Source organism: Oncorhynchus kisutch, linkage group LG1 (assembly GCF_002021735.2).
Source record: "Oncorhynchus kisutch isolate 150728-3 linkage group LG1, Okis_V2, whole genome shotgun sequence".
In the NCBI taxonomy this organism is placed as follows: Eukaryota; Metazoa; Chordata; class Actinopteri; order Salmoniformes; family Salmonidae; genus Oncorhynchus; species Oncorhynchus kisutch.
Window position 1 is genome coordinate 64,052,246 of NC_034174.2, and position 15,162 is coordinate 64,067,407.

The window sequence follows — 15,162 nt, forward strand, 5'->3', positions numbered from 1 at the left end:
GACCTTCAATTTACAGGTGGAGGTGGAGCGTTTTTTGCAGAGGCGGCATTCGCTGGGTCTCTTCTTGGCGAGAGTCACATGCTCCTGCAGGTCAGCTGTCAGAGCAAACGTTTCACCACAGTCACAGCAGCGGTGAGTTTTTCTAGACGTGGTGCTGGGTTTGGGACAGTGTTCCCCCAATGATGGGTTGGGATCCAATGGTGGGCTACTATCAAGTCCTACTGGGTCGCTGCTTACAGCTGAGCTGTGGCTGAAGGTATTGTTTTGTTTATCTGGAGGGTCACAGGAAGTGTCTAGACTCTTCAGACGGGTCACAGTACCAAATGGTTTGGGTTCCATTGGTTTAGAATCACTCTCTGTTCTCCACTGTCTGGGTTTGGGGAAGAGTCAAGGACTGAAATGGGTTCTCCTGATCACAGTCACTTTTCACACAGGGTCTTTGATAACAGAGCCCTTGAAGCTGATCTTCATCCTGACTGGTCTTAACTTCCTCCTCTTGCTCTTTAATCTGTGTGGGCTCTGGGTCCTCCTGCCCCAGACTGGGTCTCCACTTCTGCTCACAATGCTGTTGCTCAGCAGAAACCTCCTTTTCAGAGACAGTGAGAGAGAGCTGCAGGGAGTCTGGAGGGAAGGAGCAGTCTTTAAACATCAGTGCCAATAAAAACCGAAGTCAGTGAATTGAAGAAGTAAGATGAAATTGTAATTCAAAAATGTTGAAATAGAATCTAAAAACTATTTTCAATAAACCAAACATAAAAAGCTATTTGTTTTCAAAGTTTTTCCATCATGAATTATACATTCAAATCACTTCCTGGTTTTCATGACGGGCAAGGTTTTTATTCATTCACAGTAAAAAAATGTAAAACACCTTAAATTGGTTAGAAGATGATCACTGTTAGCCTAAACAGTTTATTAATTGAGTATAACTTTATATAACTTTATATACAGTACCAGTCAAAGGTTTGGACACACCTACTAATTGTTACTATCTTCTACATTGTAGAATAATAGTGAAGACATCAAACTATGAAATAACACATATGGAATCATGTAGTAACCAAAAGTGTTAAACAAATACAAATATACATATATTTTAGATTCTTAAAAGTAGCCATCCTTGATTACAGCTTTGCATACTCTTGGTACTCTCTCAATCAGCTTCATGAGGTAGTCACCTGGAATGCATTTCAATTAACAGGTGTGCCTTGTTAAAAGTTCATTTGTGGAATTTCTTTCCTTCTTAATGCATTTGAGCCAATCAGTTGTGTTGTGACAAGGTATGGGTGGTATGCAGCAGATAACCCTATTTGGTAATGACCAAGTCCACAATATGGCAAGAACAGCTCAAATAAGCAAAGACAAATGACAGGCCATCATTACTTTAAGACATGAAGGTCAGTCAATCTGGGAAATTTCAAGAACTTTGAAAGTTTCTTCAAGTGCCATGATGAAACTGGCTCTCATGAGGACCGCCACAGGAAAGGAAGACCCAGAGTTAGCTCTGCTGCAGAGGATAAATTCATTAGAGTTACCAGCCTCAGAATTTGCTGCCCAAATAAATGCTTCACGGAGTTCAAGTAACAAACACATCTCAACATCAACTGTTCAGAGGAGACTGAGTGAATCAGGCCTTAATGGTCGAATTGCTGCAAAGAAACCACTACTAAATAACACCAATAATAATAAGAGACTTGCTTGTGCCAAGAAACACGAGCAATGGACATTAGACTGGGGGAAATCTGTCCTTTGGTCTGATGAGTCCAAATTTGAGATTATTGGTTCCAACCAATCGTGTCTTTGTGAGACACATAGTAGCTGAACGGATTATCTCTGCCTGTGTGGTTCCCACTGTGAAGTATGGAGGAGGTGTCGGGGTGCTTTGCTGGTGACCCTGTCCGTGTTTTTTATTTATTATGAGGCACACTTAACCAGCATGGCTACCACCGCATTCTGCAGCGATACGCAGAATGGTTTGCACTTAGTCCCACTGTCATTTGTTTGTCAACAGGACAATGACCCAACACCCCTCCAGGCTGTGTAAGGGCTATTTGACCAAGAAGGAGCACGACGGAATGCTGCATCAGATGACCTGGCCTCCACAATCCCCCGACCTCAGCCCAAATGAGATGGTTTGGGATCAATTGGACCGCAGAGTGAAGGAAAAGCAGCTAACAAGTGCTCAGCATATGTGGGAAATCCTTCAAGACTGTTGGAAAAGCATTCCAGGTGAAGCTGGTTGAGAGAATGCCAAGAGTGTGCAAAGCGGTCATCAAGGCAAAGGGTGGCTACTTTGAAGAATCTAAAATATATTTTTGGTTCCTACATGAATCCATATGTGTTATTTTATAGTTTTGATGTCTTCACTATTATTCTACAATGTGGAAAATAGTAAAATTGAAGAAAAACCCTTAAATGAGTAGGTGTGTACAAACTTTTGACTGGTACTGTATCTGCATATCAGTATATCTCTTAGCTTGGAAATAACTGTTTTTTTCATGGTAATTGCCATTTAGGGCTTTTCTCAAAAGGGAGGGGGGGGGGGGGGGGGGGGGGGGGCGCTATGTAGACCAGAGCCAGCCGTTACTGCATTGGTGCCTAAAGGAGAGCCAAAGGATTTGGCCATATATTACAGATTTCCCTCACACACAGTCACGGTAGTACATTTTTGCCTAATTTTGAAACAAACAAAACGTGTTATGCGCATTGTGAGCACCAAACTGACATATTTTCAATTCGTAGATTAGGAGAAAATAATTTCTCACCTCTCTGGGAAGAAGAAGGGCGGGGGTGTATGCTTTATGATTAACAACTCATGGTGTAATCATAACAACATACAGGAACTCAAGTCCTGTTCACCTGACCTAGAATTCCTTACAATCAAATGCCGACCATATCTCCCAAGAGAATTCATGTCAGTTATTGTCACAGCTGTGCATATCCCCCCTCAAGCAGATACCACGACGGCCTTTAAGAAACTTCACTGGACTTTTGAGTCCTGAGGCTGCGTTTACTGTAGCTGGGGATTTTAACAAAGCAAATTTGAGAACAAGGCTACCTAAATTCTACCAGCATTGATTGCAGCGCGGGCAGTACACTGGACCACTGCTACTCTAACTTCCGCAAAGCATACAAGGCACTCCCCCGCCCTCCCTTCGTCAAATACGACCATGACTCCATTTTGCTCCTACCGTCCTATAGGCAGAAACTCAAACAGGATGTACGGACCCCCCCCTGTTTTTAAAAAACGTGTTAACCCTTGCAAGGCTGCTGGGCCAGATGGCATTCCTATCCGCATCCTCAGAGCATGCGCAAACCAGCTGGCTGGTGTGTTTACGGACATATTCAATCGCTCCATATCCCAGTCTGTTGTCCCCACGTGCTTCAAGATGGCCACCATTGTTCCTGTACCCAAGAAGGCAAAGATAACTGAACCAAATGACTATCGCCCCGTAGCACTCACTTCTGTCATCATGTAGTGCTTTGAGAGACTAGTCAAGTTTCATATCACCTCCACCTCCACCCTTACCTACCATCCTCGTCCATACCGCCCCAACAGGTCCACAGACGATGCAACACCTACAGCCCCCGATGTGACAGGAAGACCAAAAATATAATCAAAGACAACATCCACCTGAGCCACTGCCTGTTCACCCCGCTACCATCCAGAAGGTGAGGTCAGTACAGGTGCATCAACACTGGGACAGAGAGACTGAAGAACAGCTTCCATCTCCGCCGGTAAATTAAAACAGCAATAACTAACTCAGAGAGGCTGCTGCCTACATACAGACTTAAACCATTGGCCACTTTAATAAATGGATCACTAGTCACTTTAAATAATGCCACTTTAATGTTTACATTACTCATCAAATATGTATATATGGTATCTTATACCATCTATTGCATCTTGCCTATGCCACTCATCCATCGCTCATCCATATATTTATACTGTATGTACATGTTCTTATTCCATCCCTTTTAGATTTGTGTGTATTAGGTAGTTGTTGTGGAATTGTTAGACTACATGTTACTGCACTGTCAGAACTAGAAGTACAAGCACTTCCCTACACTCGCATTAACATCAAATTAACTTAAAAAGTGGCATTTTTCTCTCTGCTATCAAGAGGGGAAGCCACTAAACATTTGTGCCCGCTTGGTGGGGGGCCCTCCAACCAAATCTTGCTTAGGGCCCCCAAAAGGCCAGAAACGTCCCTGATTTTCATCTTGGGAAAAACACATCCACTTCCTCTCTCTTTCTCTCTAGTCTTGAGGCTGGATTATGAGACAGTACAAGTTTACTGGTACTATTAAGACACATACTTGAGTCACAATCATGACTGCATATGTCATAACTTCTAGTTGTGTTACTTAGGCCTATGTCACAGCAATGAATACCAATGGCATCCAGACACTTACCATTAAGTCCAGCCACATTACAAAATGGTGACATTTTAGGCCATAATGATCTTTTTCATTATTGCATAATCGTGTCATAATGTAAAATCAGCTATACCACATTTACAGTTGAAGTCAGAAGTTTACATACACTTAGGTTGGAGTCATTAAAACTTGTTTTTCACTCCACAAATTTCTTGTTAACTATAATTTTGGCGAGTCGGTTAGAACATCTACTTTGTGCATGACAAGTCATTTTTCCAACAATTGTTTAGACAGATTATTTCACTTATAATTCACTGTATGACAATTCCAGTGGGTCAGAAGTTTACATACACTAAGCTGACTGGGCCTTTAAACAGCTTGGAAAATTCAAAAAAAGGTTGTCATGGTTTTAGAAGCTTCTGATAGGATAATTGACATAATTTGAATCAATTGGAGGTGTACCTGTGGATGTATTTCAAGGCCTACCTTCAAACTTAGTGCGTCTTTGCTTGACATCATGGGAAAATCAAAAGAAATCAGCCAAGACCTCAGAAAAACAATTGTAGACCTCCACAAGTCTGGTTCATCCTTGGGAGCAATTTCCAAACGCCTGAAGGTACCACGTTCATCTGTACAAACCATAGTACGCAAGTATAAACACCATGGGACCACGCAGCCGTCATACCGCTCAGGATGGAGACGCGTTCTGTCTCCTAGAGATGAACGTACTTTGGTGTGAAAAGTGCAAATCAATCCCAGAACTACAGCAAAGGACCTTGTGAAGATGCTGGAGGAAACAGGTACAAAAGTATATATACAGTGGGGAGAACAAGTATTTGATATACTGCCGATTTTGCAGGTTTTCCTACTTACAAAGCATGTAGAGGTCTGTAATTATTATCATAGGTACACTTCAACTGTGAGAGACGGAATCTAAAACAAAAATCCTGAGAATCGCATTGTATGATTTTTAAGTAATTAATTTGCATTTTATTGCATGACATAAGCATTTGATACATCAGAAAAGCAGAACTTAATATTTGGTACAGAAACCTTTGTTTGCAATTACAGAGATCATACGTTTCCTGTAGTTCTTGACCAGGTTTGCACACACTGCAGCAGGGATTTTGGCCCACTCCTCCATACAGACCTTCTCCAGATCCTTCAGGTTTCGGGGCTGTCGCTGTGCAATAAAGACTTTCAGCTCCCTCCAAAGATTTTCTATTGGGTTCAGGTCTGGAGACTGGCTAGGCCACTCCAGGACCTTGAGATGCTTCTTACGGAGCCACTCCTTAGTTGCCCTGGCTGTGTGTTTCGGGTCATTGTCATGCTGGAAGACCCAGCCACAACCCATCTTCAATGCTCTTACTGAGGGAAGGAGGTTGTTGGCCAAGATCTCGCGATACATGGCCCCATCCATCCTCTCCTCAATACGGTGCAGTAGTCCTTTCCCCTTTGCAGAAAAGCATCCCCAAAGAATTGTTTCCACCTCCATGCTTCACGGTTGGGATGGTGTTCTTGGGGTTGTACTCATCCTTCTTCTTCCTCCTTATGTTGGTCTGTTCAACTAGGAAAAGGCCAAAACAGCATGGGATACAATTAAGTATGGGAGGAGTACAAATTGAAGAAGTGGCAGAAACCAAACTACTGGGAGTGCAGCTAGACAACTGCTTATCATGGTCGTCTCAAATAACTAATCGATGTAAAAAAAAATATTAAAAGAGCATGCATAATCAGAAGGATAGCTAAATATTTACCAGGGAAAATCCTTCAGCAAATAACACAGGCATTGGTTGAGAGTCAAGTGAACTATTGTTCGGTGGTCTGGGGAAATGCATCATCTAGTGAAGTTAGGAGGCTGCAGAATGCACAGAATAAAGCAGCAAGGATTGTTTTAAGGCGGAGATATGGTTCTTCTGTTGCAGTCATGCACAGTGTTCTTGGTTGGTCATCAATCGACAAGATAATTGAAAAAAAAATGCTTCTTATTTTATAATATACATCATTTAAAATGGCCAAGTTCTATTCACAATGGTATTCAGTTGGTAAGAGACAGACATTCCATAAATACTAGGAATAGATTGTCCACCATCTATGCGTTATCCAGACCGAAAAAAGAAATGGGCAAAAGAGCATTGATTTACAGCAATAAAGAAATGGAATAAATTAACTGAGAAAACATGAAACCTTTCAATATATAAGTTTAAACATTATTTAAAAACAATTTAAATATAGTATATAGAAATGTTGTGGGACTATAGTAGATGAAGAATCAATATTTTAAATTTTTAGATTGAGCATTTATTGGGTCATTATGCTAGTGTATTATGTATGTTTGTAATAGTGTGTTATGTGAAAGTGTGTTTGTATTATAAATTGTATTTTAATGTTAAGGACTCTTGGAAGATTAGTCCAAATGGGGACTAAAAGAGATCCTAATAAAATCAATCAATCCTCCAAACACAGCGAGTGGAGTTTAGACCAAAAAGCTCTATTTCTGTCTCATCAGACCACATGACCTTCTCCCATTCCTCCTCTGGATCATCCAGATGGTCATTGGCAAACTTCAGACGGGCCTGGACATGCGTGGCTTGAGCAGGGGGACCTCGCGTGCGCTGCAGGATTTTAATCCATGACGGTGTAGTGTGTTAATGGTGTTCTTTGAGACTGTGGTCCCAGCTCTCTTCAGGTCATTGACCAGGTCCTACCGTGTAGTTCTGGGCTGATCCCTTACCTTCCTCATGATCATTGATGCCCCATGAGGTGAGATCTTGCATGGAGCCCCAGACCGAGGGTGATTGTCCGTCATCTTGAACTTCTTCCATTTTCTAATAATTGCACCAACAGTTGTTGCCTTCTCACCAAGCTGCTTGTCTATTGTCCTGTAGCCCATCCCAGCCTTGTGCAGGTCTACAATTTTATCCCTGATGTCCTTACACCCTCTCTGGTCTTGGCCATTGTGGAGAGGTTGGAGTCTGTTTAATTGAGTGTGTGGACAGGTGTCTTTTATATAGGTAATGAGTTCAAACAGGTGCAGTTAATACAGGTAATGAGTGGAGAACAGGAGGGCTTCTTATTAAAGAAAAACTAACAGGTCTGTGAGAGCCAGAATTCTTACTGGTTGGTAGGTGATCAAATACTTATGACATGCAATAAAACGCAAATTAATTACTTAAAAATCATAATGTGATTTTCTGGATTTTTGTTTTAGATTCCGTCTCACACAGTTGAAGTGTACTTATGATAAAAATTACAGACCTCTACATGCTTTGTAAGTAGGAAACACTGCCGATTTTGCAAGTTATCAAATACTTGTTCTCCCCACTGTATATCCACAGTAAAACAAGTCCTATATCGACAACCTGAAAGGCTGCTCAGCAAGGAAGAAGCCACTGCTCCAAAACCGCCATAAAAAAGCCAGACTATGGTTTGCAACTGCACATGGGGACAAGGATTTTTGGATAAATGTCCTCTGGTCTGATGAAACAAAAATAGAACTGTTTGGCCATAATGACCATCGTTATGTTTTGGAGGAAAACAGGGGATGCTTACAAGCCGAAGAACACCATCCCAACCGTGAAGCATGAAGGTGGCAGCATCATGTTTTGGGGGGGCTTTGCTGCAGGAGGGTCTGGTGCACTTCACAAAATAGATGGAATCATGAGGTAGGAAAATTATGTGGATATATTGAAGCAAAATCTCAAGACATTTTTATTTATTTATTCATTTCACCTTTATTTAACCAGGTAGGCAAGTTGAGAACAAGTTCTCATTTACAATTGCAACCTGGCCAAGATAAAGCAAAGCAGTTCGACACATACAACAACACAGAGTTACACATGGAGTAAAACAAACATACAGTCAATAATACAGGAGAAAAATAAGTCTATATACAATGTGAACAAATAAGGTGAGATAAAGGCAAAAGAAAGGCCATGGTGGCTAAGTAAATACAATATAGCAAGTAAAACACTGGAATGGTAGATTTGCAGTGGAAGAATGTGCAAAGTAGAGATAGAAATAATTGGGTGCAAAGGAGGAAAATAAGTAAATACAGTAGGGGGAAAGGTAGTTGTTTGGGCTAAATTATAGATGGGCTATGTACAGGTGCAGTAATCTGTGAGCTGCTCTGACAACTGGTGCTTAAAGCTAATGAGGGAGATAAGTGTTTCCAGTTTCAGAGATTTTTGTAGTTCGTTCCAGTCATTGGCAGCAGAGAACTGGAAGGAGAGGCGGCCAAAGGAAGAATTGGTTTTGGGGGTGACCAGAGAGATATACCTTCTGGAGCGAGTGCTACAGGTGGGTGCTGCTATGGTAACCAGCGAGCTGAGAAAAGGGGGGACTTTACCTAGCAGGGTCTTGTAGATGACCTGGAGCCAGTGGGTTTGGCAACGAGTATGAAGCGAGGGCCAGCCAGCGAGAGTGTACACAGGTCGCAGTGGTGGGTAGTATATGGGGCTTTGGTGACAAAACAGATGGCACTGTGATAGACTGCATCCAATATATTGAGTAGGGTATTGGAGGCTATTTTGTAAATGACATCGCCAAAATCGAGGAATGGTAGGATGGTCAGTTTTACGAGGGTATGTTTGTCAGCATGAGCGAAGGATGCTTTGTGGCGAAATAGGAAGCCAATTCTAGATTTAACTTTGGATTGGAGATGTTTGATGTGAGTCTGGAAGGAGAGTTTACAGTCTAACCAAACACATAGAATATGTGGACAACTACAAATACCTAAGTCAGAACCGTCCAGAGTAGTGATGTTGGACGGGCGGGAAGGTGCAGGCAGCGATCAGTTGAAGAGCATGCATTTAGTTTTACTTGTATTTAAGAGCAATTGGAGGCCACGGAAGGAGAGTTGTATGGCATTGAAGCTCGTCTGGAGGGTTGTTAACACAGTGTCCAAAGAAGGGCCAGAAGTATACAGAATGGTGTCGTCTGCATAGAGGTGGATCAGAGACTCACCAGCAGCAAGAGCAACATCATTGATGTATACAGAGAAGAGAGTCGGTCCAAGAATTGAACCCTGTGGCACCCCCATAGAGACTGCCAGAGGCCCGGACAACAGGCCCTCCGATTTGACAAACTGAACTCTTATCAGAGAAGTAGTTGGTGAACCAGGTCGAGGCAATCATTTGAGAAACCAAGGCTATCGAGTCAGCCGATGAGGATGTGGTGATTGACAGAGTCGAAAGCCTTGGCCAGGTCAATGAATACGGCTGCACAGTATTGTTTCTTATCGATGGCGTTTAAGATATCGTTTAGGACCTTGAGTGTGGCTGAGGTGCACCCATGACCAGCTCTGAAACCAGATTGCATAGCGGAGAAGGTATGGTGGGATTCGAAATGGTCGTTAATCTGTTGACTTCGCTTTCGAAGACCTTAGAAAGGCAGGGTAGGATAGATAGGTCTGTAGCAGTTTGGGTCAAGAGTGTCCACCTTTGAAGAGGGGGATGACCGCAGCTGCTTTCCAATCTTTGGGAATCTCAGACGACACGAAAGAGAGGTTGAACAGGCTAGTAAATAGGGGTTGCAACAATTTCGGTAGATCATTTTAGAAAGAAAGGGTCCAGATTGTCTAGCCCGGCTGATTTGTAGTGGTCCAGATTTTGCAGCTCTTTCAGAACATCAGCTGACCGAATTTGGGAGAAGGAGAAATTGGGAAGGCTTTGGCGAGTTGCTGTGGGGGGTGCAGTGCTGTTGACCAGGGTAGGGGTAGCCAGGTGGAAAGCATGGCCAGCCATAGAAAAATGCTTATTGAAATTCTCAATTATAGTGGATTTATCGGTGGTGACAGTGTTTCCTATCCTCAGTGGAGTGGGCAGCTGGGAGGAGGTGTTCTTATTCTCCATGTACACTGTTCCAGAACTTTTTTTGGGTTCGTGTTGCAGGAAGCAAATTTCTGCTTGAAAAAGCTAGCCTTGGCTTTTCTAACTGCCTGTGTATATTTGTTTCTATCTTCCCTGAAAAGTTGCATATCACGGGGGCTGTTCGATGCTAATGCAGAACGCCAAAGGATGTTTTTGTGTTGGTTAAGGGCAGTCAGGTCTGGAGAGAACCAAGGGCTATATCTGTTCCTAGTTCTAAATTAATTTTAAAATGTATTCTAAATTTGACATCAGTCAGGAAGTTAAAGCTTGGTCCAAATGAGTCTTCCTAATGGACAGTGACCCCAAGCATACTTCCAAAGTTGTGGCAAAATGGCTTAAGGACAACAAAGTCAAGGTATTGGAGTGGCCATCACAAAGCCTTGACCTCAATCCCATAGACATTTTGTGGGCAGAACTGAAAAAGCGTGTGCGAGCAAGGAGGCCTACAAACCTGACTCAGTTACACCAGCTCTGTCAGGAGGAATGGGCCAAAATTCACCCAACTTATTGTGGGAAGCTTGTGGAAGGCTACCCAAAACATTTGACCCAAGTTAAACAATTTAAAGCCAACGCTACCAAATTTGAATTGAGTGCATGTAAACTTCTGACCCACTGGGAATGTAATGAAATAAATAAAAGCTGAAATAAATCACTCTCTACTATTATTCTGACATTTCACAATCTTAAAATAAAGTGGTCATCCTAACTGACCTAAGACAGGGAATCTTTTCTAGGATTAAATGTCAGGAATTGTGAAAAACTGAGTTTAAATGTATTTGGCTAAGGTGTATGTAAACTTCCGACTTCAACTGTGTGTGTGTGTGTGTGTATATATATATATATATATATATATATGCAAAATGTATTCCAAAAATTATATTGGACATGTGCAAGGACATATTTTCTAGAAGTATTCATTTTTAAAATGTTATGTATCAATAACATCCGTCAGACTATTCTGGAGACATTCCAAAACAAACTACCAGGAATTCCGGTTTATAATGACATGAAAACATCAAGAGACTGAACAGAAGACCTGTATGTTTAACTACTGTACTCTGTAAAATCGAACTTTATTGTTCATAGAATTTTTTACAAAAGTAAATTCATGACATCTATTTATCTAAAACCCAGAGAATGAATGATCCAGAGTTGCTTTGCTTTTCCAAAGAGTGTTGTCCATCTCCTAACAAGATGTCTTTGTCCTAATTCACTTCCTCTGTGTTTTCATTCTGTTTACATTCTTTATGGACGTTCGCTCCTGTGTGAGTCAGTATGTGCAAGTTCAAGTTCCCTTTCCGATTGAAGCTTTTCCCACATTCACCACAGCTAAATGGTTTCTCTCCAGTGTGAGTCAGTGCATGCCTCCTTAGGTCCCCCTTCTGAATGAAGCTCTTCCCACAGTCACCACAGCCAAATGGTTTCTCTCCTGTGTGAATCCTCATATGTCTGGACAGATGTCCTTTGAGTTTGAAGGTCTTTCCACAAAAGGGGCAGGTGCAGGGTTTCTCCATGTGACAGAGTCTGATATGGGCCTTCAATTTACAGGTGGAGTTGTAGTGTATTTTGCACAGGTGGCATTCGCTGGGTCTCTTCTTGGCGAGAGTCACATGCCCCTGTAGATCAACTGTCAGAGCAAATATTTCACCACAGTCACAGCAGCGGTGAGTTTTTCTAGACGTGGTGCTGGGTTTCCAACAGTGTTCCCTCATTGATGGGTTGGAATTCAATGGTGGGCTACTGTCAAGTCCTACTGGGTCGCTGCTTACAGTTGAGCTGTGGCTGTAGGCATTGTTTTGATTATCTGGAGGGTCACAGGGAATGTCGAGACCCTCTAGATGGGTAACAGTGACAAAATGTGGAAGTTCAACTGGTTTAGAGTTACTGTCTCTGTTCTCCACTGTCTGGGGTTGGGGAAGAGAAAAGGACTGAATTGTGTTCTCCTGATCACATTTACTTTTCACACAAATTGGAGGGAATTTGAAAACTATGATATCATCCTCCTGCTCTTGAAGCTGCTCTTCCTCTTGACAGGTCCAGAGTTCCTCCTGTTCCTCTTTAATCTGTGTGGGTTCTAGGTCCTCCTGCTGCAGACTGGTTCTCCACTCCTGCTCAGAGTGCTGCTGCTTAGGGGGAACCTCGTCTTCAGTGACAGCAACAGATAACTGAAGGGACTCTGGAGGGAAGGCGAGGAGGAGCAGAGGTTATCTATACCATATAAATAAAAACCCTTCATCTCTGTAGAAGATATACAGTACCAGTCAAATGTTTGGACACAGTCAATCAAGGGTTTTTCTTTATTTTGACAATTTTCTACATTTTAGAATAATAGTGAAGACATCAAACTATGAAATAACACATATGAAATCATGTAGTAACCAAAAAAAAGTGTTAACAAATCAAAATATATTTTATATTTGAGATTCTTCAAATAGCCACCCTTTGCCTTGACAGCTTTGCACACTCTTGGCATTCTCTCAACCAGCTTCATGAGGTAGTCACCTTGAATGCATTTCAATTAACAGGTGTGCCTTTTTAAATTTGTGGAATTTCTTTCCTTCTTAATGCGTTTGAGCTAATCAGTTGTGTTGAGACATGGTAAGGGTGGTATACAGAAGATAGCCCTATTTGGTAAAAGACCAAGTCCAAATTATGGCAAGAACAGGCCAAATAAGCAAAGAGAAACGACAGTCCATCATTACTTTAAGACATGAAAGTCGGTCAATCCAGAAAATGTCAAGAACTTTTAAAGTTTCTTCAAATGCAGTTGCAAAAACACTCAAGCGCTATGATGAAACTGGCTCTCATGAGGACCGCCACTAGAAAGGAAGACCCAGAGTTACCTCTGCTGCTGAGGATAAGTTCATTCGAGTTAATTGAACCTCAGATTTCAGCCCAAATGCTTCAGAGTTCAAGTAATAGACACATCCCAAAATCAACTGTTTAGAGGAGACTGCATGAATCAGGACGTCATGGTCAAATTGCTACAAAGAAACCACTACTAAAGGACACCAATAATAAGAGACTTGCTTGGGCCAAGAAACACAAGCAATGGACATTAGACAAGTGGAAACTGTCCTTTGGTTTGATGAGTCCAAATTTGAGATTTTTGGTTCCAACCGCGATGTCATTGTGAGACGCAGAGTAGGTGAACGGATGATCTCCGGATGTGTAGTTCCCACCGTGAATCATGGAGGAGTAGGTGTTATGGAGCTTTGTCAGTGATTTATTTAGAATTTAATGCACACTTAACCCACATGGCTACCACAGCATGCTGCATTGATACACCATCCCATCTGGTTTGCGCTTAGTGGGACTATCAATTGTTTTTCAACAGAACAATGACCCAAAACACACCTCCAGTCTGTGTAAGGGCTATTTGAGTAAGAAGGAGAGTGATGGAGTGCTGCATCTGATGACCTGGCCTCCACAATCACCCGACCTCAACCCAATTGAGATGGTTTGGGACGAGTTGGACCGCAGAGTGAAGGAAAAGCAGCCAACAAGTGCTCGGCATATATGGGAACTCCTTCAAGACTGTTGGAAAAGCATTCCTCGTGAAGCTGGTTGAGAGAATGCAAAGAGTGTCATCAAGGCAAAGAGTGGCTACTTTGAAGAATCTAAAATATATTTTGATTTGTTTAACACTTTTTTGGCTACTACATGATTCCATGTGTTATTTAATAGTTTTGAACTCTTCACTATTATTCTACAATGTAGAAAATAGTAAAAATAAAGAATAACCATTGAATGAGTAGGTGTGTCCAAACTCTTGACTGGTACTGTATTTAACCAAATTGAATGCATGCCGGTGTACACATACCTAGCTATATTTTATTTCAATAAGCTTTACATGACAAACGTTTTCATCATGCACGATAAACGTTACATTGAACTATTTAAAAATGTATTAAATGGTAATCACCGTTTGTCTAAACAACTTAGCTGTTCATAAAAAAATATTGTAGCTAAGTATTTGTAGATCTACATACGAACCTTCTGTACATAGTTTTATGTCCGGTGCAATCCGAAGCAGTCTCCGTAGCCGATCATTCTCTTCCTGGTACTCGACTACCGTTTTCTCAACTGCCCCGAAAATCTCCACAGCAGCCGCCGTTAAACGCTCATTTAAGAACACGCGCAAGATTTGTAATGTAGACATGTTCAGTCGACTGAGAGGTGAGTACTCAACTAGTATGGCAAATACACTGATAACGAACCTCTTTTGTCTGTGGTATGGTTTTGTCCAGGAGAACGTAATGGTTGCCGCTGTCCACAAACAAAACAAACCATCTACTAGTTTTACTTCCGCATTGACTTCTTCTGTTTGTATCAGTCGGTTGTGAGCTAGTAAACACTTCACTGCACACCCAACTGAATGGATGTTTACTAGAAGGTACACAGACATTTAAAAATAAATAAAATTCACCTTAATTTAACCAGGTAAGCCAGTTGAGAACAAGTTCTCATTTACAACTGCGACACGGCAAAGATAAAGCAAAGCAGTGCGACACAAACAAACGTACAGCCAATAACACAATAGAAAAAAATCTATATACAGTGTGTGCAAATTAGGTAAGATTAGGGAGTTAAGGCAAAAAATAGGCTGTAGTGACGAAGTAATTACAATTTAGCAATTAAACACTGGAGTAATAGATGTGCAGAAGATGAATGTGTAAGTAGAGATACTTGGGTGCAAAGGAGAAAAAAAACTATGGGGATGAGGTAGTTGGATGTGCTATTTACAAATGGGCTATGTACAGGTGCAATGATCTGTGAGCTGCTCTGACAGCTGATGCTTAAAGTTAGTGAGGGAGATATGAGTCTCAAGCTTCAGTGATTTTTGCAATTCGTTCCAGTCATTGGCAGCAGAGAACTAGAAGGAACTGCTGCCAAAGGAGGAATTGACTTTGAG

General features: G+C 41.7%; 1 protein-coding gene across 1 annotated transcript; it reads right to left on the reverse strand.

Moving 5' to 3' along the window:
- Positions 1–11,288: 11,288 nt before the first annotated feature.
- On the reverse strand, positions 11,289–14,590 carry LOC109875956 (zinc finger protein 629-like). The gene is made up of 2 exons (XM_020468415.2): positions 14,244–14,590; positions 11,289–12,423 (listed from the first exon to the last, which is right to left on the reverse strand). Exons 1-2 carry the CDS (start codon positions 14,407–14,409, stop codon positions 11,453–11,455), a joined length of 1,137 nt encoding a protein of 378 aa, XP_020324004.1. The 5' UTR covers positions 14,410–14,590; the 3' UTR covers positions 11,289–11,452.
- Positions 14,591–15,162: the final 572 nt, after the last annotated feature.